This window comes from Glycine max, chromosome 7, assembly GCF_000004515.6.
Source record: "Glycine max cultivar Williams 82 chromosome 7, Glycine_max_v4.0, whole genome shotgun sequence".
NCBI classification, from domain to species: Eukaryota; Viridiplantae; Streptophyta; class Magnoliopsida; order Fabales; family Fabaceae; genus Glycine; species Glycine max.
Window position 1 is genome coordinate 38,145,291 of NC_038243.2, and position 26,169 is coordinate 38,171,459.

The following is a 26,169-nucleotide window of genomic DNA, read 5'->3' on the forward strand; positions in this document are numbered from 1 at the left end:
TGTGTTTAAAGGGAAAATACTAAACTATAATTTTTTAATACATAATTTTAAACAATGCTAATTAATTAAATCATTGATATTAAGTTTTTAAATACAAATAAAATGTTAAATACTGCTAAAAAATTAGATTAAGATAAAAATATCATAAGATTTTTTTTACTTAAATATGTTTTTAATCCCTAATATATATCCGAATTTTACGCTTACTTATGATATTTGAAAAATTTTGTTTTTGGTCTCTGATGTTGGTTAAGTGATAAAGTTTGTTAAATATTTGATATCATAATTTGTGGCAGCTCAAAACTGTTAGTATTTGTTTCAAAAATTAAAATTAAAATTTCTGATGATTAAAAACCGTTAGAATTAATTAAAGTAAAAAAATAAAAAATTGAAACTCTCTTATGAGTTGTTGCACTAGTCTTTCACCTACCATATTCTCTTTCAATCTTCATCTTCCAAAATAGATCTCAAATCAATTAAAAAAAATCTCACAAACACTCTCATTCTTCCTAACATCCAACATTTTGTTTCTCCAAACTCACATTTTGAACCTTAATATGTGATGCAAACACACAATTGTGGAGAGGGATGATGGCATTGCATGATGGTTTCGATGGCACTAGTAAACACAAAACTTTGGCTCATTAGTGACAAGGGCCACTACGACATCGTTGGTGGTGAATGCCATTGTGTTTCCATCACAATCAAACATCATCCATGACCCTATTGTGCTCTTCCTCAATGAATCAACTTTCGTGATCTTGTTCATGCTGTGACCACCACGACACCACTGAACCTTGACCCAAACCCCACAACACCCTAAACCCAACAACACACAACCCAGTTCTAAAACCCAAATCAATAATAACCTAAATTTGAGATCCAAATCAAGGGCCTAGACATTTCCTTGAATGTACTCTATTTTGTGTTGATCTAGAGTGACTGTAGTTTTGGAACAGGTTCATGATTGAGGCTTGTGATAGTTTGGATGGGTTCACGATGCGTGAATGATCGTGCAATGATGCGATTTCCTTAGTTTTCATTTAGGAGGAATAAAGAGAAGAAGGTGGAAGAAAGAGAAGTGAAAAAGAAGGATGTAATAAGAAAAAGAAAAAAATTATTTTTAATTTGTTTTTGAATCAAATACTAATGATTTTGAACCACCACAAATTGTGTCATCAAATATTTAATGGACACAGACATCTAAAACAAAAAATTTCAAATATCAGGAACAAATGCAACAAAAAAAATTATTAGGGAACAAACTCAAAATTCAAGTATATATTAAAGATCAAAAATATATTTAAACCTTTTTTTTATATTATTCATTCATTTTTCTTGTATTCGAATGTAAAATATTAACATCATAATTTTGTATTACACAATTTTAAATAATGCTATAAAATTAGATTAAGATAAAAAAATATCTTTCGAAAAATTGCAATCTATTTTCATTGTATTTGTACAATTAAAAGAAAAGATTAAATAAGAAATGAAAACGAAAAAAAAGAGAGGCTTATGAACAGTGTCACTACAGTAAACTTCAGGTGCAAGTTGTCCCTGGCCAACCCTAACTTAAAATAAGTATTTATCCCATAATGGTATCTATTGAGGAAGCAAAAAGTTAACCAAATAAAAAAAAATCCTCGTATGAGTCGTATCCCAACGATGAACAAATAAAAGAATACTCACTAGATGCATTTCTCGAGTCTGTAACAATATACAAAATCCCCGAGACAATGGGGTATGCCTTGACTTGACAAAGCATAATGAATCCCACAAAACAATTGTTTCTGTACACGCCCTAAACCTATGTTTTATACAGTTGGGACATAGTTACAAAACCATTGGTCGATGCTTGTGTTGGTGAATACCAAAACGTGTTCTTCCCAATTTCATTCATATATGCTGGCCATACCACATGTCATATAGAAGAACTCTATACAGGTTGGTGAATACTCTCCACAACATTCCGAATCTCAGGAAAGATGGAGACAAGTGCAAGTTCCAAAATTGCATAAGCAAGTTGCTTCACACATATATTAGACTAAAACACAAGAAGATGATAGAATTATTAGCAGAAATTTTTTCAAGTGGATAAGAGAAAGATCATAGCAAACACAAGAAAGAAGTTTGGACCAAGTGAATACAGCTATGGTATGGGACAGGGATTTAACCTGACTAAAGTAGTATATATCCCGGGCGCAATGTCTGTACTGCTTATGGCCGATTAAGCTGACTAGAGTTGTTGGAGCTCCATCTGGTAAGAATGGAAACTTTATATGTCAAAGTCTGGGAATGTAATTCTGGCAATGGCACCCGCTGTTCTCACTTAAATCAACATAAGATTCTAAAAAGACTGAATGAAGAACATGGAACATGGAAGTACCATAACATTCAAAGACCTTCTACAGCAACTATGCCATTATAAATTCCCCAGAATATTAAGGGCCAACAAATTCCATAAGTGGGATGTGCATCTAAGTTATGTAGAGGGAAAAATAAATGCATGCTGTAACTTTATCTAACTTTCTCGTCTACCTCTCCAATCATTGTAAACTTGCAATTACACTGATCCCATTCTTTAATTAATTACGTGTGAAGTGTGATTATGTGAAGTTTAGCTGTTATTCAATTTTAATCTAAATAGCACTACTAATTTGATTAGAATTTATATGAATTTATTTGTTTTTAGCACTATGAAGTAACAACTAGATTAACAATTTAAACCTTTGACAAACTATTATATTACTTTTTTTTTTTGTATTCAATTTGAAAAAAGGGTATATTGAAAATGTCTAATAACCAAACAACTAAATAACGGGGAGTGTGACTACAACAGATAAACTGAGGTGTCAACAGTACAAATTAGTGAAAGATAACAGCGTGTTTGAGCACTAATCTTTGAAGAAAGAGGAAATCAACACAAAAGAAGATTAATAGTACAAAATGATGGGGAAATTAACACTGTCACACACAGTATATAACCTTGGCAGTTAAAATGAAGAAAAACATCAAAGGTTATTTGTGACCTTAAAGTACCTATAAAGCTCAAAAGAAAGTTTTATCGTATTTATATATGACCAGCTATACTTTATGGTAATGAATGTTGGAGTTTGGGATAACAAGATAAAAAAAGTAGGAATAGCAGAAATTATGTTAAGATAGATGTATGATCATACAAGAAACGATAGGATACAGAATGGGAAAATATTGGTGCAGCACCTATCCAGAAAAGGCCGACAGAAAATCACTTAAAGTGGCTTTGACACATGCAAAGAATGTCACTAGAGACAACGGTGAGGAAAGTAGATCACATGAATTTTAACGGTGTGAAAAGGGATAACGGAAAACAAAGGACATAAGAGAATTATCAAAAGAGATCTTATGGTCAATAATATCTTTGACAATTTGATTTTTAACTGACTTCAATGGCATCATATGTTTCATGTAACTAACCTCACCTAGTCGGATGAGACTATTGTTAGTGTTGTATAGAGGAAAGAAGATTAAATAATGTAAAACACTTGATAGAAATACAAAATTGGTACCTAGCATATTCTGAAACGTGATTGGTGATAAATTTTCTCTCTTATGGTTAACTTAAAGCGTGATTAGTTAGCTTTAATTTAATCAAAATCCATACAAAATACCAACGCTGTTAAAAAAAACTTTGAAGTGGAAGAATATCTAACAATCAATCTCAAATTAATCAACATAGGGTTCTACAGGAAATAAAACTAACCAAATAGCAGTTTCTTGATGTCACTTGCTCTACGAGCAGCCTCGAGCTCTTGCTCAAAAGATCCTGACTCAGATTTCGTGATGTTGTTTCCACCAGATCTGCTCATTGTTGGAGAAGGTTTTTTATCACTGTCACTAATTATCTGGGGAGTCCCTACTCTTAAAAAAAATGTACCACCGGGCCACAGGACCTGAAAGCATGAGCACACATGAAAGATTTGCACAATCCAGTGTAAATTATTCTATAATTTTTATTTTTTTCTTATTGCCTGGAGATAATTCCATCCAAATTTGAGTGGTAACTATAATTTATAATAAAGAAATTTCCGCACAAGAGTTTAGCCCTTCATCAGCAATCTTTGACTCATCAAGACTAGCAATTAGCGAATTGACTTTCTTTTGACCAAACAAAAACATAAAAGATAAAAAGGACATGTATTGATAATTAGATATCACTTCCTAATGCAAAATTTTATTTAATCGTTTGAAAACTCAGAACATGATTAGCCCATTACAACTATATCCAGTGCTTTAGATGCACTATCAAACAGAAAAATAGTTATTTTTTAATCAGGCCATAGACAACCAACTAGGCCTAGTTTTTACTACTTTTAATTTGTATTAAAAGCTTCATTTCTGTGAGTTGGCATACAATGCATCCGTAAAAGATGTTTAAAAATTAGGTTCAATTCTTACATCTTGGACCCACCGAATCCCTTGGGAAACAGTTTCCTCTCTCCGGAGCCAATGAATCTGTCTCAGAAGCCAATCATCAATTGCATCTTCCATCACCAACTGTAATATCTGTTTTGAAATCCAATAGACCTGCCTTCTGCATGAACATAAATGACAACATTAGCAACTTTTAAGTCTTAGAAATTAAACAAATTGACAGTGTAATGATACTTAATATTTTGTACGGTCAGAGACCATTTAGCTTAAGAAACAAAATTTAAGGCATGCTATAAATGATGGTTATAATAAAAAAAGAAGCTAACATGAGCAGCTTAATCGGTAAATTATTCATTTCAAATCAGGGGATAAAGGAACGAAAGTGGTAAAGGGTAACACTCTAAAATTCTATCAATAAATAGAGAAGGACTGAGGGAAGCAAGAGTGGAAGCCATGGGTAAAAAGAAAAGTCCTTGATAATTATGGGTATAGTATTCAAGTATAAATTTGAGAGAATTGATGTAGACCAAAAGTCTAGATAGGTTTATAACAAACAGAGAACCTAAGTCTACATCAAAAGTCTTTCTTCTTCACCTCGCAGAACCTTAACTTGAATATTAAACTCTGAATTATCAAATAGAATCTTTATATGCTCCTGGTTTTTTATACCAGAAGAACCTGACCATTTGCAGTGTTTGACAGAGGAGGGGGGAGATGGATCCCTTCTGGCATTTGACACATCGACAAAGCATAAGTTGAACAATCGTCACTATGCTGTGCTAAATTTTAATAATGAAAGGGTGCAAGGATCAGTCTCTCATTCAAGGAACCTGATATTCTAAAATCATGAGCTGCTAGGTGCAATGCAAGTTGAGGAATAATTTTGTCTCTAACAACATGCAAAATCACATGGTATATTAAGATAACTTGTAATCTAGAAAAACACCTAAAATAAACATCAAAAGAAGCTTCTGCAAATTGGTATAAGATTAAATTTTTTGGAAGTTACAGACATTATTTCTAGAAGTTACTGACTTGAAAATTACAGAACAACCAAATAGATTAGTATACCTTATCCAGCCTCTTTTATTAAGCTGAAATATGTTGTCAACCAAATCCAAAATGGGGACACTAACATTAGGCGGGGCCCACTGCAAAGAGAAAAATATCAAACGTATTAATGTTCATAATATGTCTTTTAAACCAGAGAAAAAGAAAGGGTTCTCATCAAAGAATGAAGAGAAAATGAAACGATCCTGACAATATTCTGTTTCACAAAATCCTAAGTAAAAATTCAGTCCTGATTTCTTCTGGTTCTCAAACCATTATACTTCCCCCTAGAAGGAGAGAAAGGGAAAATGAGAGAGGAGCTACAGTAGATCACCAAGCATGTTTCCAAAATGTTTTTGAACACCAATATGTTCGATTCATGCTTCTCGTTTTTACTTCATGATAGAAAAAGTTACAGAAAACTTTCTTTTCAAAAGGTTTGGTACATATTTGAGGTATCAGGATCTTGAAGAACTGAACAAGTCTATGAAAGCTAGGATGCCTGATAATAGCTCAGCTTCTTAAAATATTTGGTGGATACACCTATGGCAGACACAAAAGCCCAAGAAAGTAAAACCAGCTTTTAGCAAACTAATGAATAAACTCAGTAAAAGTACAGAATCTTTTCTTACTTTTTAAGAAATTACTATTTTTTCAAAAAGGAAGATAAGAGAGCAACAGAAGTATTATGTTCTATCGTTCTATGGTTTGCATCATGTCTCAGACTCAGTTATAAATGCTATTCCCAGCTTGACCAAGTGGGCAGTATTCTAGCCAGCATCTTAGTACCAAAAACAATGACCTAATAAATAAACTAAGCATACAGCAGTAAGTACTAGAGCAAAGAACCGAGTTTCTCAATCAACAGCTAAAGTGCAATTTGTAAACCAGAAAAGAAAACTCAGCTGACTACACAGACCTCAGGTGGCACTCCAACTGGATCCTCCAAATTACCATGAACCAGAATGAAATTTGTAGCAGGAATATCATTGCCAACCCTAGCTTCAACCACCATATCATGCTTTCTATCAAATTCCAAGTTGCTGGACTCTTCATCACAATTGTTTATTCGTGATGAGTTGCCCTTTGAGATCAATGCATTGTCAGAATGCAACCCACTATCTTGTGCTACTGCTCTATCAATATTCTCACGGTCAAAATTGTTCTTTTCACCTTCCTCATTATCAGAGCTAAACACACTTTCTGCAGTACTTTGCCTCGGAATGCTTTTGTCAATTTCATCTGCATTCCAGGACAAATTCCATGTGGTATTAGATGTAGCAGATCCCTCATTGATGAGGGATGATGAACCAACAACTTTTCGCCTTAAACCATCTGAAACCCCTTTAAACTGGCGTACAATATCATCCATAGCATCATCTACATTGACTGTTAATATAAAAAATTAAAACATTGAATTTGGAATCAATAGACCAAAAATAAAATACAATAAAAATCTAAATTTAAAACACCTTTTTCAGATTAGGATTAAGTTAAAACACAAATACTAAATACCATAAAAAAACAAAGGACTGGTTTTAGAATAAGAAAATGACATTTTTTTTCCTGTAACACAATCATCTTATAAGTAGTTACATACCAATTCAGTCCATATTACAAAAGGTATTAAAAAGCTCTTCATGCAAAACATTTTCTATCATCTAGGGATGAATAATTCATTGACAGAATTTTCTACAATAAACACTTTTGACATCCAATGAAAAAACTGCAGCTATAACAGACAGTCAGACATAGAAGAGCCACATATAATTTCAACAAAAAAGTTTTATCAGATAATACAATGCAATAGCTAACTAGCCCCTATCCTGCCCAATCAACCCACAATAATGACAGAAAAGCTTCAACCTCATGGGCTTGAGTCCACAAATAACACAGAAAAGACACACGTTGGTACAGCAGGAAGCTTTTTCTACCACTTCTATTCAATTTTTCTTTTTAGGGATAATTAAACTAACTTACCCTAAGGTTAGTGGTAATTACACCTACCCTACTTGATTAAAAAGTTTCAACTACATCCCTTATTTTTTATATTATTCTTATGCAACGACGCTGACACCTTTTACCTTTTATTTTTAATAAGTTACACCTGCATCCCTTATTTTTTATGTACAAACCATACACATAGTACCCTTAAAAATAGCAAAGCAAGGGATGTTAAAGGGAAGTGTGTGTAATTTATGAAACAAGCGAAGTATAAGTGTATTTGCTGCTAACCTCAGGAGAGGTCGCCAGGTTGGTGTAATCAATCCTTTGTTTAATTGTTTTTAAATGGTAATCAGACTTTCAAAAGTTTAAGGACTTCAAAAATTTTAAAAACAGAATTGCCAATAAAAATTCCATTAACTCAGAAGATTAACAGGAGGGGCCACCATACATAGAATAGCTATAGCCTGAGCACGGAATATGACATAAAACCAAAATGTCAGAACATAGAACCAGATACCTGCCAAGGTCTTCATCACCGAAGGAGATTTCCCAAATGAGTAGTTCTTCAGGGGTAAAACAGAACAAAAATAGTTTGTTAGATCTTAGATTGTCATTTTTGACATCCAAAAGTACGAAGAGAAAATTGTGTAAAGTCCCTTGTCAGAAGTTATGATAAGAAATACCAAGCAAAAGCACACCTTTGAGGAAACACTGAAGAAATCCCATACTTCATGTTGTTCGGCTACGTTAGCTATTGACAGGAGATCCTGTAGCAAGATGTAATTAATAAAAATAGTACAAAGGGAAACTTAAGAACCTTTTTTAGATAAGGAATAAGATACCTGGAGATATTTATCAAGTTGAATGCAACGTTGATGTACAAAGGCATCATCTGTGCTTGAGGAAAATATCCTTTTAGGAGGCAAATGCAATGTGTAATTGGGAATATCTTTAAGATGCCGATGCAACCGCTCAAAATTCCTGTATCTGAATATCACCAAGAGAAATTATGGCTGAGTCAAAGCACAAATATAAAGATGGAATAAAACAATTTTGAGACTTGAACATATTTATTCTCTATGGTGAGTAGTTAAACTCAATAGGGAAAGAGAAAGATTAGACAAAAAATACAATTTAGTGATCCTTGCATTTTATTTATGGTGAGATCTTAGAACTTGAAAGTAAATAAATCACACCTTGTATAAAGCAAGTTCTAATTAAATTGTCTGTATTAAATTTCAAATTTTAAATGTAAATTGTTTACTACTGCTATTATAAAAATGTATGAAAGAAGTAAACCTTCTTTTTACAAACCAAGTTTTATTTTGTGCATCAGTCACTGCAATTGAATAAACAGCAAAACATGTGGACCCAATTTTCTCAAAATATGCTCCCACAACCTGCAATATTTGAGTAGACAAAAACAACAATCAACGAGTACCAACAGAACTCAAATCCATTCTAATTTATAAAAGGTTATGCCAACTTACCAAAGAGATTCTATATCTATCATTAACAGTATTTAGAATACTATATCTGAAAACTATTACAGCCAAAAGTGCATACCCGGCACCGGAGCTTAGGAACTAATGGCCCTTCTTTCCTAACAATCATATCAGAAGAACTCTTTCCCCGAAATCCTTCACTGTGCCTCTCAAATTCCGGGTTGAAAAATTCTGAAATTATGGAGTCTTCTTTATTAGATAGGATTCCTAAGGAAGAAGCACTACTCGACCTCTTCAGCGGGCTTTTATAACCATCAGAAGCAAGATCTCCCACAATAGATAATTCTTTGTCAGGGTTTTTAGAAGATTCTAAACTTTTTGCATCTCCAACATTTTGCAGGGGAGCTGAACCCATGACAGGCAATGGTGGCAGAGAAGACTTCCCCTCTGCAACTTCATACTTTCCACGTTTACTTGCTGATGTTTCCTGAGCCAATTTTCTATGAGGCAGTGAACTGTCTGTAGATGGACTCTTTGCAGGAAGATCCTGAGAGCCAGTTTTGATAATTTTGTTCTCTTTCCTTTTGTAATTCCTTCCCTTTGTCCACATGTTCTCAAGATTCTCAGGCATAAGAATTTCAGTTCTCCTCTGATTTACAACCTCCAACATTCGTGCCCAATCAGCAGGCCTGACTTGTGAAGAATCTTGATGGAGAATGCTATCTTGTAACAATGTCCCTCCCTGATCACTCGTTTTAGCCAATATCATACCAGTTCCTTGATTTAAAGATGGATGCTTATTAGAGGCTGTGAGATTGTTGTGTCCACCCTCACTGGCAACAGAATGACCATGATGGTGACTTGCTACATTAGTTGACTGATCACTGCCCATCCCTTGCGTACCATCATCATTAAAGAGAAGTAGAAGAGATTCAATCAGTTCATTAATATACCTGATCATCAAGATAAACATAGTATCATGAACAGGAATTGCAAAAATTATAAAGAAATGCAGTTAAAATGCTACTCCAACTTTTCCAGTCTCGTAGATGACTGAGTGACCGACCATATAATGTATAATTAAGAAGCAAATGCTCTACAATATTTGTGCATAAAATATTTTCAATTGTCACAATTAAACAATATGCTTTATCTTAGAATGTGGGTTTTGGCCTAACTCAACCCCAAAAGCTAGCTCAGAGGGTGAGGGTTGCCCCCCACTTATATACTTTATCTTGACACTATCTCTAGCCGATGTAGGACTTCAGTTTTTTCCAATACTTTACCTTTTTAACTCTACATAAAACAAAAAATAACAATAACCATATCCTACTAGGTAAAGTTGGCTACATGAATCGCACAACATCATTTGGCTTAGTTAAAAACCAAATTCTCAAGGATAGTATTCACCATGGGATTTCTTTTAATAGTTTTCTCCAATGTCCTTCTTGGCCTCTCTCTACCTCTTTTCACATAGTTAAAAATCATACAATTTATTCTCTTTGTCGGTGCCTTCAATGACCTTTACACATGTTCAAACTACCTTAACCAATTTTTTATCATCTTTTTCTTAATAGGTGTCTATAGGAGTATACTTACTTGGTCTACTTTTCTTTTTGTTTTAACTGATCTGTAAAGGCTAAACTACAGTTAGTAGTTAATCTATAGTTAGTTAGTTAATCTGTTAGGACAGCTGTGTGACAGCTATCACTAACAGACTCAGGTTAGTTAAAAGTTACAGTTGAGTAACTGTCTATATAAAATGAGGTGTAATCTGCTTTCTCTTGGGTTGAATAAATCAATAATTTAACCTCACTTTAGTTCTCTGCAATTCTTTTAGATTCCTTTATGCTATCACAGAGCTAGTGTTCGATCCTTAGCTTTTCTTCATGGCTTCCACTTCTAACAACCCTCCTCTGCCACCGCTGGTGACCAATGAAGTTCCGGTGCATAATGCAACTCTGGTGAACGCGATTCCGGTCAATGCAGACGCTGCTACACCAGTCGCCGTCACTTCCTCCATTGCAACAGCGAAAGATATCTCCCATTTGATCTTGGAAAAAATCACGAATTCCAACTATTTGCTGTGGTGTCAACAAGTTGAGCCTGTGATCAAAGGCCACCGTCTTCACTATCTCCTCATAAATCCACAAATTCCACTGTGATATGCTTCTCTAGCTGATTGTGATGCTGGTAATGTCTCTCCTGAGTTTCTGCTTTGGGAACAACAAGATCAACTTCTGCTATCATGGCTTCAATCCATGATTTTCCGGTGAAGTTCTCGCTAGACTCATCAGTTGTAAGTCCTCCTAGCATGTCTGGAATAAGCTTCATTGACACTTTCAATCTATCATTCGTGCAAAGAAGAAGCATCTTCGTAATGATCTTCGTAACATTTCGCTAGATAATCGTTCGATCTTTGAATATCTAATTCGCATTCAGACCTTGATCGATTCGCTTTCATCTATTGGAGATTTTGTTCTGGCTATTGAACATGTTGATATCGATCTTGATGGACTACTGGATGAGTTTGAGTCACTGGTTACGCTTATCAGTTGTCGATTGGAGCCTCTCACTATTGATGAAGTCAAAACTCTCCTTGCTCATGAGATTCGCATTGAAAAGTCTCACAAGAAATCGATTGCTTCAATCAATCTCACTGAAACATCAAAACCTAATTTTATCCCCAACTCCCCGCAGCAGATGTGTTCCACCACTACTGCAGAGCCACAAGCTAATGCTGCTCAGACTCAACACAGTGCTGCTCTGAACACTGATTCAACCTACAACAACTACAGTGGAGGTAATCATTTTCTCAACAATGGCCGTGGAGGTGGCCGCAACTCGTGGTGGCTGCGGTGGTGGTCACGGCTATGGTGATGGCCGTGGGGGTCATGGTGGTCAGTTCTCTAACATTCAGTGTCAAATCTGTCATAAATATGGACATGAGGCTTCCTACCGTTATTACAGGCATGATGATAACTATGTCCCTACTCGACCAATGAACTGTCCAAACCAGAATCAGTACTCCAACTCAAACCAAAATCCCAATCAACAGTGGTATTCTAACCAAATCCCAAACCAATATTAAAACCAGTACCCAAACCAGTATCCCAATAACCAACATTCAAACAAATATCCCATCCAATCTTCCAATTCATATCCTAATTAGCATTCCAATCAGCCTTTATATCAGAATGCCCCACCTCAATACAACAATCCTCCACCCAAAGCCCATCTAACCAGTGCTCAATCCTCTTCACAAAACTGGTATCCAGATTCAGATGCATCTCACCATGTTACCAATGTCTCTCAGAATATTCAACAGACCACACCCTTTTTTTTTTGGTCAGCAACAGACCACACCCTTTGAAGGACCAGATCAAATTATTATTGGTAATGGTCAGGGGTTAAACATCAATTTCTCAGGTGTAACTTCCTTTAAATCTCCTTTTAACTCTCAAATTCCTCTTGTTCTTAATAACCTGTTATTTGTTCCTTCTATAACCAAAAACTTGATGAGTGTCAGTCAGTTTTGTATAGATAATTTGTGTTTTTTGAGTTTCATTCTCAGTTTTGCCTGGTCAAATCTCAGGTCTCTAAAGAGGTCCTGCTTCAAGTGTTGGTTCGTGCTGATGGCCTTAACCAATTCCTTAATCTTCTTCAGTCATCTAGACTGCCACTCAAATCTCATATCACTGTCAATACCAATTCATCTGATGTTTCAGAACCTGTCTTCAGAGCATCTTCAAATTCTGTTTTGAATTCTGTAAAAGGAATCAATGATGCTTCTGTTGTAAATACAGTTTCTAGTGGTTCTACATCTTTTGCCACTTGGCATTCTAGATTAGGACATCCTTCTGTTGATACTATGAAACTTGTATTCAAACTTTGTAATCTGCCCATTATCAATAAAACAGGTTCTGACTTTTGTTAACATTGTTGCATTGGTAAATCCCATAGACTTCCCTCCTCCCCTTCTCTTAGTGTCTATTCAACTCCATTTGAACTTATCTATACTGATTTGTGGGGTCCCTCTCCTATTATGTCCAGCAATGGTTACAAATATTATGCAACATTTGTTGATGCCTACACAAGATTTACTTGGCTGTACTTGTTCAAAAGTAAATCAGACACTCTAGCTATTTTTAAACAGTTTCAAACAATGGTTAAAACTCAATTTAACCTACCTATCAAAGCTGTTCAGTCTGATTGGGGAGGTGAATATAGGCCTTTCTCTAAGTATCTTCCAGATCTTGGTATTATGCATCGACTGATTTGTCCTCATAGACACCATCAGAATGGTGTTGTAGAGAGGAAACACAGACACATAGTGGAAACAGCTTTAACTATGTTGTCTCAGGCCTCAATGACACTTGACTATTGGGATCATGCAGTCATTTCTAGTGTTTACCTAATAAACAGACTTCCTTCCTCAGCAATTCAAAATGAAGTGCCTTATCAAAGACTGTTTCACAAGCTACCAGATTACAAAGTGCTTATAATATGTTGAGGGGGGAAACAATAGAGGAGAGTCATGACGGAGTTTTTGAGGAATTATGAAAATTAAAGATTCCAAGCAAAATTTCAGTCTTCGCATGGAGGTTAATTAGAGATAGATTGCCAACAAAAACAAATTTGCAAAGGTGACAGGTTGAGATTAATGATATGCTATGCCCTTTCTGCAGGAACATGGAGGAGGATGCAGCCCATTTATTTTTTCATTGCAGCAAAATCCTTCCTATATGGTGGGAATCTTTGTCTTGGGTGAACATCCTAGGTGCTTTCCTGCAAAATCCAAGGCAGCATTTCCTTCAACATGTATTTGGTTTGGCTGATGGAATAAGGGTTAACAGGTGGAAGTGCTGGTGGTTGGCTTTGACATGAATCATATGGCAGCAGAGAAACAACATACTTTTTTCCAATGACACCTTCAATGGCAACAAACTGTTGGATGATGCAACATTCTTACTTTGGACATGGCTTAGAAATTTGGAGACTGATTTTGTAACCCACTTTAATCAATGGTCAAGTAATCTTATAGAAGGTTTTGTTTATCAGTCGAGGGTAGCAGTCATAGGACATCAGTAGGTTATAGACTCATATATGTAGACAGCTTTTGGTTCCTATCGAGACTGTATTAAGTCTGATACTTGGAACCGATTGCATGGACAATCACAACTATGTAATCTTTGTACCTCTGGTACTCAGATATATATATATATATATATATATATATATATATATATATATATATATATATTATCTTTGCTGATAAAAAAAAAAAAAGCTACCAGATTACAAATCCCTCAAAGTTTTTGGATGTGCCTGTTTTCCTCTTCTCAAGCCTTATAGTCAACACAAGCTGGAACCAAGGTGTCAAGAATGTATATTTTTGGGTTACTCTCTTTCTCAAAGGCTATAAATTCCTTACTGCAGATGGCAGAATATACATCTCCAAAGATGTAATTTTCAATGAAATCAGGTTTTCCTTTCCTTCCTTGATGGGTGAATCAGATCAGACTATTTCAACCAGGGTTAATCATCCCAACACTTTAACTGTGCTACAGTCTCCTCGTCCAGCTGCCCCAACACCCTCTGCTACTAGGCATGGCAATTCTCCCCGCAATTCGGGGATCCCCGCGGGGACTGCCCCATTCGGGGCCCTGCGGTCGTGGAAAAATTCCTCGCGGGGACGAGAATGGGGATGAAAAATCCCCCGTAGCTAATTCGGGGACGGGGACTATGCTCCCCGCAGGGTCCCCGTATTCCCGCATATATAAAATTTTACTTACATACCCTCATAACTTATAATATGTATAACATAAATATAAGGCTTAATATAGTATTTTACTAGTAAAAAAAATACTTTTAGTAAAAAAATACTTTTAGTAAAAAAAGACTTTTAATGTTATGCTAGTTTTATTGTTTTTATTGTGTAATACTGTAACATTAATGTGTACTTGGATATTTTTTGGATGCTTTTATGCTTGTGTGATTTTATTACTATTATTATTGATTTATTTTGGTATTTTTAGTCATGTTTTAAACTTAGAATTAAACCTTAAATCTATTATTGTTGAAAAATTGAGATAAAAAAAAATTATATTTTTTTTATAATTTTTTACATTTTTTAATATAAAACGGGGTCCCCACGGGGAGTCGAGGAATGGAGACGGGGCAAAAAATACCCCCACCATGGGAGCGGGGACGGGAACGGGGAACAGGGTAAGGTTCAGGGACACCTTGCCCCGCGCGGGTGCCATGCCTATCTGCTACTGCTTCACAAACAGCTGTAGCATCTGTCAATTCACCTGAAGCTACAACACCAACCTTATCAACATCTAATTCTTCTCCTTTGCCACAAGGAAATTCTGAATTACCTAATACTCCACCAGTGTTTCTTCAGATGCATCATCCAATGTTGAAGTCACTACTGCTGAGGTATCTTTATCTTCCCCTGCCACTGTTTCTGTAGCTCCTGTCCCTGCTTCTCAAAATGCTCTTGTTAGACATGATAATGTGCACTCTATGTGCACAAGAGCCAAAGCTAGTGTTGTCAAGCCTAGGCTTCATCCTACAATTCTTCTTGCTCATTCTGAGACTAAGTCCACCAAAACTGCTCTTTCCAATCCTACTTGGTTGGCAGCAATGAAGGCTGAGTATGAGGCTTTGATGAAGAATGGCATGGGACTCTTACTGATCTACCTCCATCTAGGGCTCCTATTGGCTGAAAATGGGTGTTTAGGGTGAAGGAGAATCCTGATGGCACTATCAACAAGTACAAAGCAAGGCTTGTAGCAAAGGGATTTCATCAGAAACTTGGTTATGATTACTATGAGACATTTTCTTCTATAATCAAACCAGTAACTGTTAGAATTCTTTTGTCTCTTGCTATTACTCACAAATGGAGTCTTCAACGGTTAGATGTCAACAATGCCTTCTTAATGGCATTCTTGAATAGGATATTTACATGACTCAACCTCCGGGTTTTAAAAACAGCAACAAGCCACTCGTGTGCAAGCTGCAGAAAGATATCTATGGCTTAAAACAAGCCCCTAGAGCTTGGTTTGACATGCTTAAGGCTACTCTTCTTCAATACCATTTCAGGTCAACCAAGTGTCATCCTTCCTTATTCATTTACACTGAACCCAGCACTGTGATCTATATGTTGGTGTATGTTGATGACATTATTGTCACAGGCAACAATCCTACTTTCATTAAATCCTTGGTTACTAAATTCAATTCTGAGTTTTCTCTTAAGGATATAGGAAATCTGGACTATTTTTTGGGTATTGAAGTAAGACCTCAGCCTAATGATGCTCTCATTCTAACTCAGTCCAAGTATATAAGAGACCCTGTTGACTAAGACCAAGAAGGATGAAGCTAATTCCATCTCTTCTCCAATGGTTGGTGGCTGCAAGTTAACTAAGTTAGGCTATGAGTCCTTTTCTGATCCCACCCTGTACAGATCTATTGTGGGTGCCTTACAGTATGCAACCATCACTCAACCTGAAATTAGTTTTTCTGTCAACAAGGTCTGTCAATTTATGTCTGATCCTACTGAACAACACTGGGCAGCAGTAAAGAGAATCCTCAGATACTTGGCAGGCACTATTAATTTTGGACTCAGCTTTCTTCCTTCCTCTACTGGACCTCCATTTTCTCTACATGCTTATTGTGATGCTGACTGGGCTTCTGATTCAGATGACAAAAGATCCACTTGAGGAGCAGCAGTTTTATTTGGCTCCAATTTAGTCTCTTGGTGGTCTAAAAAGCAACCTGTGGTTGCTAGGTCCAGCACAGAAGCTGAATATCGTAGTCTGGCCTTGGCTACAGCAGAAGTCACATGGATCCGATCACTATTGTCTGAGCTTCATATTCCTCATGGAACTCCTATTACTTTTTGTGACAATATGAGCATAGTAGCTCTTGCTCACAATCCTGTGATGCACTCTCGCACCAAACATATGGAGCTTGATTTAATCTTTGTCAGGGAGAAAGTCATTGCCTAGCATCTTCAAGTTGTTCATGTTCCAGCTGTTGATCAAAGAGCTGATATTCTTACAAAGGCTCTCATTCCTTCTAATTTTACTACATACAGGACCAAGCTCAGAGTGGTCGAAAAGCATTCTGCCAACCCCTCATGAGCTTGCGGGGGGTATAGGAGTATATTTACTTGGTCTACTTTTCTTTTTGTTTTAACTGATCTGTAAAGGCTAAACTACAGTTAGTAGTTAGTCTATAGTTAGTTAGTTAATCTGTTAAGACAGCTGTGTGACAGCTGTTACTAACTAACTCAGGTTAGTTAACAGTTACAGTTGAGTAACTGTCTATATAAATGAGGTGCAATCTTCTTTCTCTTGGGTTGAATACAATCAACAATTTCACCTCACTTCAGTTCTCTGCAATTCTTTTTGATTCCTTTAGTGTCACACCAATATCTTCTCATATACAATTATTTTTTATCCTGTGCCTTCTTGTGAGGTCAGATATTTATCTTAACATACTCATTTTTGCTACTCTTATTTTCTTCTCATCCTTTTAAAGCCCAATATAACACTGCCAGAGTATAGTTTAGTTGGTCAGATCCCAATGCAATAAAACTTCTCTTTGTACTTGTATTTCAGATCACAAATAATCTCTGGCACCCTTTACCATTTTAACCACCATGACATCATTTATTTCCCCATCATTTTGTAATATTAATCCCAAATACTTAAACTTAGAAACATATGGTGTGACATCTCCAATTTTCACCTCCAAGTCACTTTCCTCTAGGTTCTTGCTGAATTTACAATGCATATACTACGTCTTACTTCTACTCAAGTGAAAACTATTTGCTTCCAATGTTTGTCTCCAAGGCTCAAGTTTAAAATTAACTCCATCTCTTAATTAACTATATCATCTGCAGAAAACATGCATTTAGTAATAAACTTTTGTGTCTCCCTGGTAAACACATCTAAGACCAGATTAAACCAGTAAGGACTCAAGACTAAATCTTGATGTAAACCTATCCTTATAGGAAGTCCTTAGTTTTATCTCTAGAAGTTTTCATACTAGTAGTTATCCCATTATACATGTCTAGTATAGCATGAATATAAGTCATGCAAACACCTTTCTTTCCCAAATCCTTCCACAACAATTCCATTGACACTTGATCATATGTTTCTTCTAAATCAATAAAAATAATATGCAAGTCTCTTCCTTTGCTTCAATACCTTTCCATAAACCCTCATAGAAGTTAAAGAGCTTTTGTTGTAGACCTTCCTGACACAAATCCACATTGTTTATCCACAATCCTAGTCTCTTTTCTTAATCTATGCTCAATCATTGTTTCTTATAATTTCTTAGTGTGACTCATAAGTTTTACACCTTTGTAATTTAGACTTTACACAATTTTGAATATCTCACTTGTTCTAGCAAAGTGATTCTACTCAATTCATCTAACATTTTCTTAGATCTAAAAATCTCATTAACTAACTTAGTGAGCCAAACGATACAATGTTCTCTTACACATTTCAAACTTCAGTAGGAATACCATATGGACCAACAACTTTAGCATTATTCCTCCTCTTAAGGGATTCTTTCACCTCTCCAACTTAAATTCCACAAAAGTAATCTTTTTAACTCTACATATAAATCTTTAAATTTAGAAATTTCTCTTGGATAAAACAAGAGGGTTTAACATATGAAAGATGTGGAAAACCCAAAACCATTGTTTAAAAATGGAAACACAATGATTACAATTAGTATATGCCAGACTTAGTTCATAAATATCTCAACCCATGTGCTAATACACAAGTCCTTATATTTTGTTTTAGTCCTTATATTAAACTTGATACTGTCCCTGTAGCTACCCTTTCACTTCTCAGCCTTCAACCTTATGATCCATAACCTCACACTTTTTTTCTAGTCTAATAGTTTTAAATCTACAACTTCATAAGCACAAAGCCAGAACGGAACAAAATCACTTTACACATGCTTGATCTAACATAAATATGAGAAGGTGGACGATAAAATGTATTCATACTCAAGGCCATAACACTGTTTGAAAATAATCATCATTCTGTCCTCTATTTTGCAACTTCCCACTTTCAACCTACTTAACTAAGTAAGCCCTAAATATAATTTCAACAAATAATAGAGAGAAAAAAAAACTAACTTTCTAAAAAAACACACAATACTTTAAATCGTGAATGGACTAATCCTTGCATAGAGTAGATATTGCTATGATCCACCTCCCCAAAATTGAATTATCACAAAAAAAATACAAGACAAAATATTCAACAACATACCCAGGGCTTGCCAAATTCATAATAGGTTGCATTACCAAGCAAGTTAATAATTCCCGAGATATAGAACGAATCACAGGACACTGAGCTTCTCGTTGTCTTAGTACTGTAGCTAAAACAGCACTCATTAGCCGCTGAAGAACCTGACAAAAAAAGCATTCATGAGATAAGACAGAAGACATAATTCTCAAAAGAAACAAATATAACATCAAAACACTCCACTCACACCTTGCACTCACTCTCAGGAGATATTAGTGCTGGATGAAGCTCCTTAGAATTCAACAGATGGAATTTTAATCTGTCATCCCGCTCCTCAGAAGATAATGTTTTCATAACATCAACACCAATAGTAGCTTGATTTCTTCTGAAAAGTTCTATGTGAACACCTATTAAATCTACTAAATCCCTGAAATGTAAATGAAATATAAGAAAATTAGTAGTTTATAAAATACTTTCTCTCAGGCAGCAAATACAGGAGATGGAAAACCAGATACCTTGTCAGCAAGTCAACCAGGTTTATCTCTTTAACCCTTCCTGATATTTCAGCTAGAACATCCATGATTATTGCCCGTATCTGTTCCGGAAACTCCTTATCTGGAGTAATCTCTGAGTACCACAAATCAACCACAAAATCCTTCAAAATCTTATCAATGAAATCACTCATTGCAGCCTCCACAGCAGGAGAATCAATTTTCCTCTTCCATTTCGCAGGGGGAGGCAAACTAGTGAGGCGTGGATCATTCAGAGACAACTGCTTTTTCTCCAAATGAGATAGATAGGTCTGCAGTCTAGGCTGTGGAACCTTCCAACGGAACTCCACCCTATTGAAAAGAATGCGCAGCCCCACAACAAATAGGATCGACATGGGTACATTCATCCACATTGATTTACTAGTATCTACGACACATAATCACCGTACAGAACAAACATGAGTACAAAGAAAGGAAAAAAAAAAGCAGATCAATTGAATGACAATCATAATATATTCTCCATTTTGTCCCTTCTTTCCTATTAACAAAAAAGACAAGATCACAGGAACTCCTCAATTGAAGTCATAACCAAAACAAAACCATAAACAGCCACATTAGATAGAGTAAGCCACTTACACACTAGCAAACAAACATTTTTTGTTATTCGTAGGAATTGAACTCGGGTACCTGGGGTTTACAACAACTCACGCAGACTCACCCACACTGTTCAACCAAGTGAGCTAAACCTTCTAGGTCAACATACAAACATGTAATGAGTTCAGTTCATCTATAAGATTCCACAACCCAAAGTCATAGCCATTAGTACCAATGAGCTGAAGCAGCATTAACAAAGGCTAACCAAGCAAAATTGGTAAAGCTGGAGCTACCAATTTCAAAAATTAAATCAAAATTGAGAGTGGAAACACGAGATTCATCCACTAAATTCACTAAAACTAAACTAATCAAAGGAAAAGAAATACTTACGAGTTAGGAAATAGGAAACGACGAATATACAGAGGGCCCACCAGAGAGTGCGGAGCTTGGCCTCTTGGATCAGATCATTCACACTCTCCATAGCCCACCGACCGATTGGAACAAATCACGCTCTGTGTTGCTCTGTTCCCACTTCGATTTCAATTTCGATTCCTTTGGGAATTTGGGTTTTCGATAAAACAACAATAGTAACAGCTGGAATTTGAAATACACCACCACCACCACCACCACCTAAATCCAAATGTTTATAGTAATATTCTTTGTGACTTTATGAGTTGGTCTCTCCTTAAACAATTAATTGGACATAGGAAGGATCGAAGGTGAAGGTGTGATGAAAAGATAACGTGAGTGGCATATGGTGAAGATTCCCTTCCCGGGACCAAAGTTTCTAAGCCTATGTATTGGAAAATTATAAATTGCAGTTCTCGTTCTGGCAATAATAATTCAGTCCTTGTTTAATAAGTTTATATTGTTATGATTGTTATGCTGTTAGTATTGTTTTACTTTTTCGTGTTTTTCTTTTATTAGGCTAATTTTAACTTCAATTGATAGTTAGGAACTAATCTTTTACAAAATGAATTTTGTCTCCTCTTTTCTTTCTAGTGACCACAATCCACACCAAACAATTTGTTAAAGTCAAATAGAATTATTTTGAGTAAATTACAGTTATAAATATGGTATCCTTAAATTTCTCTCAATATACTTTTGTCTCTACACTAATTATCTTAATTATTTAAAAAATATTGTTATAGTAACACCCTTCATTAAAAATAAATAGTTTCTACATCACACTAACCTTTTAATTGTTTAAAAAATATTAAATCATAAATATTAAAAAAAATAAGAAATTCGTGTACAATCCCAAAAGATTTCAAGATGTATTAATGTAATTTATTTAATAATTATAAGACTTAAATATATTTTTATCTTTGATAAATATCTATTTTTGTATTTATTCTTTAATAAATTTTTGTTTTACATTGAGTCTTTAATAAATAATAATTTTATTTTTATCCTTGATAGATTTTTTAATTCATGATAAATTAGTGAATTTTATGTTTAGTATCCAGCTCATAAATTTTTTCATTTGTTATTATTAGGAACAAAAAATAAAATTCATTAATTTATTAGAGAATAAACACAAAATTTATCAATTTATCAAGAACTAAAACAAAATATTAAAAACCAAAAATAAAATTGTTGTTTTATTATAAACTCAATAAAAAAATTATTATAAAACAAATACAAATATCGTCTATTTATTCGGGATAAAACATATTTAAACTTAATTATGAATAATAAAATTTCTAATGCTCACTTTAAACTTAAGACACAATACAAAGATTAGAACGATTTCACATTGATTAATTCAGTGTTTGTTTCTTCTAATATCTTTTAACACACATAATTAAGAAAATCAAAATTTTGTAATTATTTTAGTTAAAATTAAAAAGTTTAACAATGGTTGCTCTTTGGAAGAATATTTAAAAACCTGTTCAGCTCTCAGTGAATCTGTCATTATAGTACATGCATGAATCAAAGGTAGCTCAAAGTCGCAGTGCACCTCATGGAAATCATTGCCCACAAAATCGAAGAGACCAAATCAAATGGACCAAGCCAGTTGTGGTTATTTGAAGAGTAAATATTTATTTCAGTCTTTCAAAGAGTCAAGCATTGACACTTCATTCCTTAAAAGATAAAAAATTAATTTTTAATTCCTTAATGTTTAAAAAGTGATAAAATGGTCCTATTGTTAACTCTCCACCATTAACTCTCCACCATTAACTCTCACGATTTTTTCTACATGACACTTTTGAATTAAATTTTCATGAGGGATGTATATGTGTGTTGCTTAGTCAGAGTAAGATGAATTTAATTGTCTATCATAAGTGGATGGATTATTTGTTCACTTCGGAGATTTTTTCTATTCCTTCCCCTAATTTTTTATTTTTGCAATTTCAACTTTTCTCCCAATTTGTTTCCACACATAATTCATCTTCTTCACCTAGATGCTGGAAAACGGGTTTAATTGACTCGCACATTGCAACCATTTTTGGTGACCAAACCAGGAACATGGGGATGCATTTTAATCCTCCTATGAAGGATAAAGAAAACTCAACCAATTTCGCAAAAGGTTTGATAAAAAAAAAGGGGGAAAAACACAAAGAACAAATTGCATTTGTGCAACAATACGCTAGATCACTTTTTTTTGGCAAATTCTCTTTCATTTTTGAATGAAAAATCAAGTTCTAGCATAGGACTTGCTCAAAATTTCTTTATCTACAAAAGCCCTCAATTGATTTTCAAAAATCGTTGAGCAATGAGCAAGAAATCGAGAGAAAATGAAAGAGGAACACTCTTGGCTTGCGCAACAGTTTCACGAACAATTGTTTTTTGCAATTACTCAAGTTTAAGCATGAGTTTTGCTTGAAATTGATTGATCTACAAGAGCACTTGCTCAATTTTACAAAAAAGAATTCAATGGAGTAAAATCAAACGCAAAGGGGGATCCTTTTTAACCTTGTATGTTAGGAGTAAGCTTTTGGGATCCAATTTTTAACCTGTTTCAAACTTAATTGCAATAAGTTCATGGGAGGGAGAAGAATATATATGGAAGAGGAGAAAAGAGATGATGGGAGGGAAGCTAAGATTGCAACACTAAAAAAAAACAGTGGAAGGAAAAAATAGAAGAGATCTTTAAGGGTGACAAAATAGTCCATTGACTTTTGGATGACAAGTCTATCTTACTCATTCTGCTGATTAAGCAACACATGTGTACATTTCTCAAGACAATTTGGTCCAAAAGCGCCACATATATAAAATCATGAAAGTTAATGGTGGAGAGTAAATGATAAGATCATTTTATCGTACTTTTCCAATATTGAGGGACTAAAAATTAATTTTTTATCTTTCAAGAACTAAACTATCAATGTTTAATACTTTCAAGGATTGACATGGGTATTTATCCTTATTTGAAATGTAATATTGATGCTTCAATCTTCACTGATGTTGGTGTCTGTGGGGTTTCGTCTCGTGTAAGAGATGTAATGACAATTTATCACTGCACTCACATCTTGGTTTTATGGTGTTTCATTGCCACGCGAAGCTAAAGCAAATTTTTTTACTCACGATCCTGAACTGAATAATTGAGTTCGATTATAGGTACTTTTTTTTTTCTCAACTTGATTGCAAGTATATGGTAGATAATGTGGTTGAACTAATATTTTCAAATAATGAGTTTGGTGAACTTTTGAAGCAATGTCATGAGAAGCTTAGATTAACTCAAAATTGTTCTACAAGGTTTGTTAGTAGGCAAACAAATTAAGTTGTTCATTGCTTAATAAGATATCTAGATTGTATGTTAGTCTACATGTTTTTTATTTGAGTCCTAGTTATATTCAACCTTTGGTGATAAAAGAAATTCAATAAGCATATTTACATAAAAGAAAATACTTTGTGTTAAACTTTTATTATTATTATTATTATTATTATTATTATTATTATTAAGGTCTGGGTTTTTGAATGATTATTTCTCCGGTCTTTTCAAGTTTCTTCATTATTGGACAAAGTGCATGTCACCGAGCTCTACGGGATTGAATTCAACTTGATGTTACTGGTAAAATTGTATAGTCTACTGTTTAATATTAAAAAAATTGAGCAGTTTAACATTCAGTCTTTTAAAAAAGTGTCTTAATTATGGAAAAATTATTTAAGAGGAACAAACAGAACTAAAATTGATATTACTTTTTTTTTCTTCCAATTCATTAACCAAAAAAGAACAAGAAAAAAATCCCACAAAATTTATATATAATCAATTAATCATATAAAGTGTTAATTTGTGTAATTTATAAATAATAAGAGCATTATATACAATTTTTTATTTTAATTTAAAGAAATAAATAGTTTCTATAATATTTTATTTTTTAGCGTTATTCTCTATAATTATTTGTTATTAATTGTGGCTTTAACTTATCATGTGATAACACATAAAATTATACAATTTAGTATAGTCCATGTAAATATATCAAGCTTTATTTTAGTCTCTCTAATATGCCTATTATTTTAATTCCTAAGTCAACAACGGGGATTGTAAATAAATAAAACCTCCAATGAGGATGAAATAGGCCAAGTTGGATTTGATTTTGGTAGGCCTTAATTAGTATAATCTTCACTAAAAATATTGGCTTTTATTATTATTATCTCTCCAAATGATATGTCTCATGGTTCTTATTGTGTTTCTTTTCGGTGATGGAAACTTGGCTCCTCCATTCTGCTCCTACACCCATCAAAATAACATAGCACTTACATCAAATTCAAAACCAACAAATTCTGACATTCAAAACTCTAACCTTCTTCCTAATCGAAGGTTCGACCCGATGTTGCCCTGCCCGGCAAAGTTGATTGATGGTTATCGATGCGAACAAAAAGAAAGAAAAACCAATGCGTCAGAACTGGAACCTGACGAATTATGGTTTTAAACTAAGAATTCATTGGTTTACCACCTGATCGTGCTTCCATACACAAATATATATACATGAAGTTTCGCTCCCAATAGAAGAAAATTAAAACGACAACAATAACAATTGAGAAATCTACTTGCCTCCACTACAATACATTATTGAGGCTTTATGGTTCCAATTTGCACCTTCGAAACTGTATATCATTGTTGCCTTCGCTAATGCACGAATGCAGAAAGTTTGCACAATTAGTGGAGGTATGACTAAAAGAGCATTCTGGATAATAAAAAATATAAAAGAAAAGGAGGTATGAAAAACAGTTGCCATAAGAGAAGGCTTGAGTAAGACCTAGCAGACCTTTTTTGAAGATTTTGCATAAAAGTCTAGCTTGGCTTGTGTTTGTTGTGTCCTGCAAAGTATTTCAAAAGTTTCAAGTCTCACATTGAGTACTTTAGTCTTTCTCAAAGAGTTTAAATATCTACATAAGATAAAATAGGTTAAACTAGCTAGCAAGAAACAAGGGTTTTATAGTGTCCTATACACTCAATCACTATGATCAACAATCTTAAAAGGACTTATTGGCTGATCACATGGAGGAGAATGAGCCTTAGGTGTGAGAAGTTGAAGGCAAACATTGTAACTAATGTGAGCAAATGGGTGGTAAAAATGATGAATGTCATGTTAATTAGTTCTTTTGCACCTAGCAACCTTTGGGGAGAAGCCGTGTTAATCACCTATTTCTTACAAAATAGGATCCCCTACAAGAAAACTGACAAAACACCTTATGAGTTATGGAAAGGTTATCTACTCAACCTAAAATACCTAGGAGTGTAGGGCACTTAGTCAAAGTTATGCTAACAGACCCTAAGAAAAAAGGAAAATAGGATCTAAGACTTCTAAATGCTTGTTTATCGGTTATGCAGAACATAATGTGTTTCCTTTGAAATCTAGGCAACCTATAGGAACCAATAGTGATAGCTTCAGGATCAAGCCAGAACAATCCTTAGAAAACCATAATGAGTTCATGGCTGAGGACCTATGAAGAAATAAAAGACAAAGGAAAGAAGCATCCTTTGGAGATGATTTCTATATTTAC

The 26,169-nt window shown here is 34.6% G+C and overlaps 1 protein-coding gene across 1 annotated transcript; it reads right to left on the reverse strand.

The window, feature by feature from the left end:
* Positions 1–1,677: 1,677 nt before the first annotated feature.
* LOC100793613 (uncharacterized) lies at positions 1,678–21,064 on the reverse strand. Its single transcript, XM_006583801.4, has 15 exons — positions 20,608–21,064; positions 19,648–20,050; positions 19,382–19,559; positions 19,157–19,296; positions 8,980–9,811; positions 8,713–8,813; positions 8,256–8,400; positions 8,112–8,180; positions 7,931–7,976; positions 6,386–6,855; positions 5,488–5,567; positions 4,441–4,576; positions 3,746–3,935; positions 2,178–2,260; positions 1,678–2,047 (listed from the first exon to the last, which is right to left on the reverse strand). The coding sequence occupies exons 1-15, from the start codon at positions 20,696–20,698 to the stop codon at positions 1,940–1,942; spliced, it is 3,072 nt and encodes a 1,023-aa protein (XP_006583864.2). The 5' UTR covers positions 20,699–21,064; the 3' UTR covers positions 1,678–1,939.
* Positions 21,065–26,169: the final 5,105 nt, after the last annotated feature.

What these genes read in the sequence shown, in the direction of transcription:
- LOC100793613 (XM_006583801.4), bottom strand. Translation starts at nt 20,698, where the DNA reads ATGGAGAGTGTGAATGATCTGATCCAAGAGGCCAAGCTCCGCACTCTC. An exon ending in CAGTTGGAGTGCCACCTGAG is followed by an intron (nt 5,568 to 6,385) that starts GTCTGTGTAGTC and finishes TTCTCTTTGCAG; the next exon opens with TGGGCCCCGCCTAATGTTAG. An exon ending in CATCAAGAAACTGCTATTTG is followed by an intron (nt 2,261 to 3,745) that starts GTTAGTTTTATT and finishes CATTCTTACCAG; the next exon opens with ATGGAGCTCCAACAACTCTA.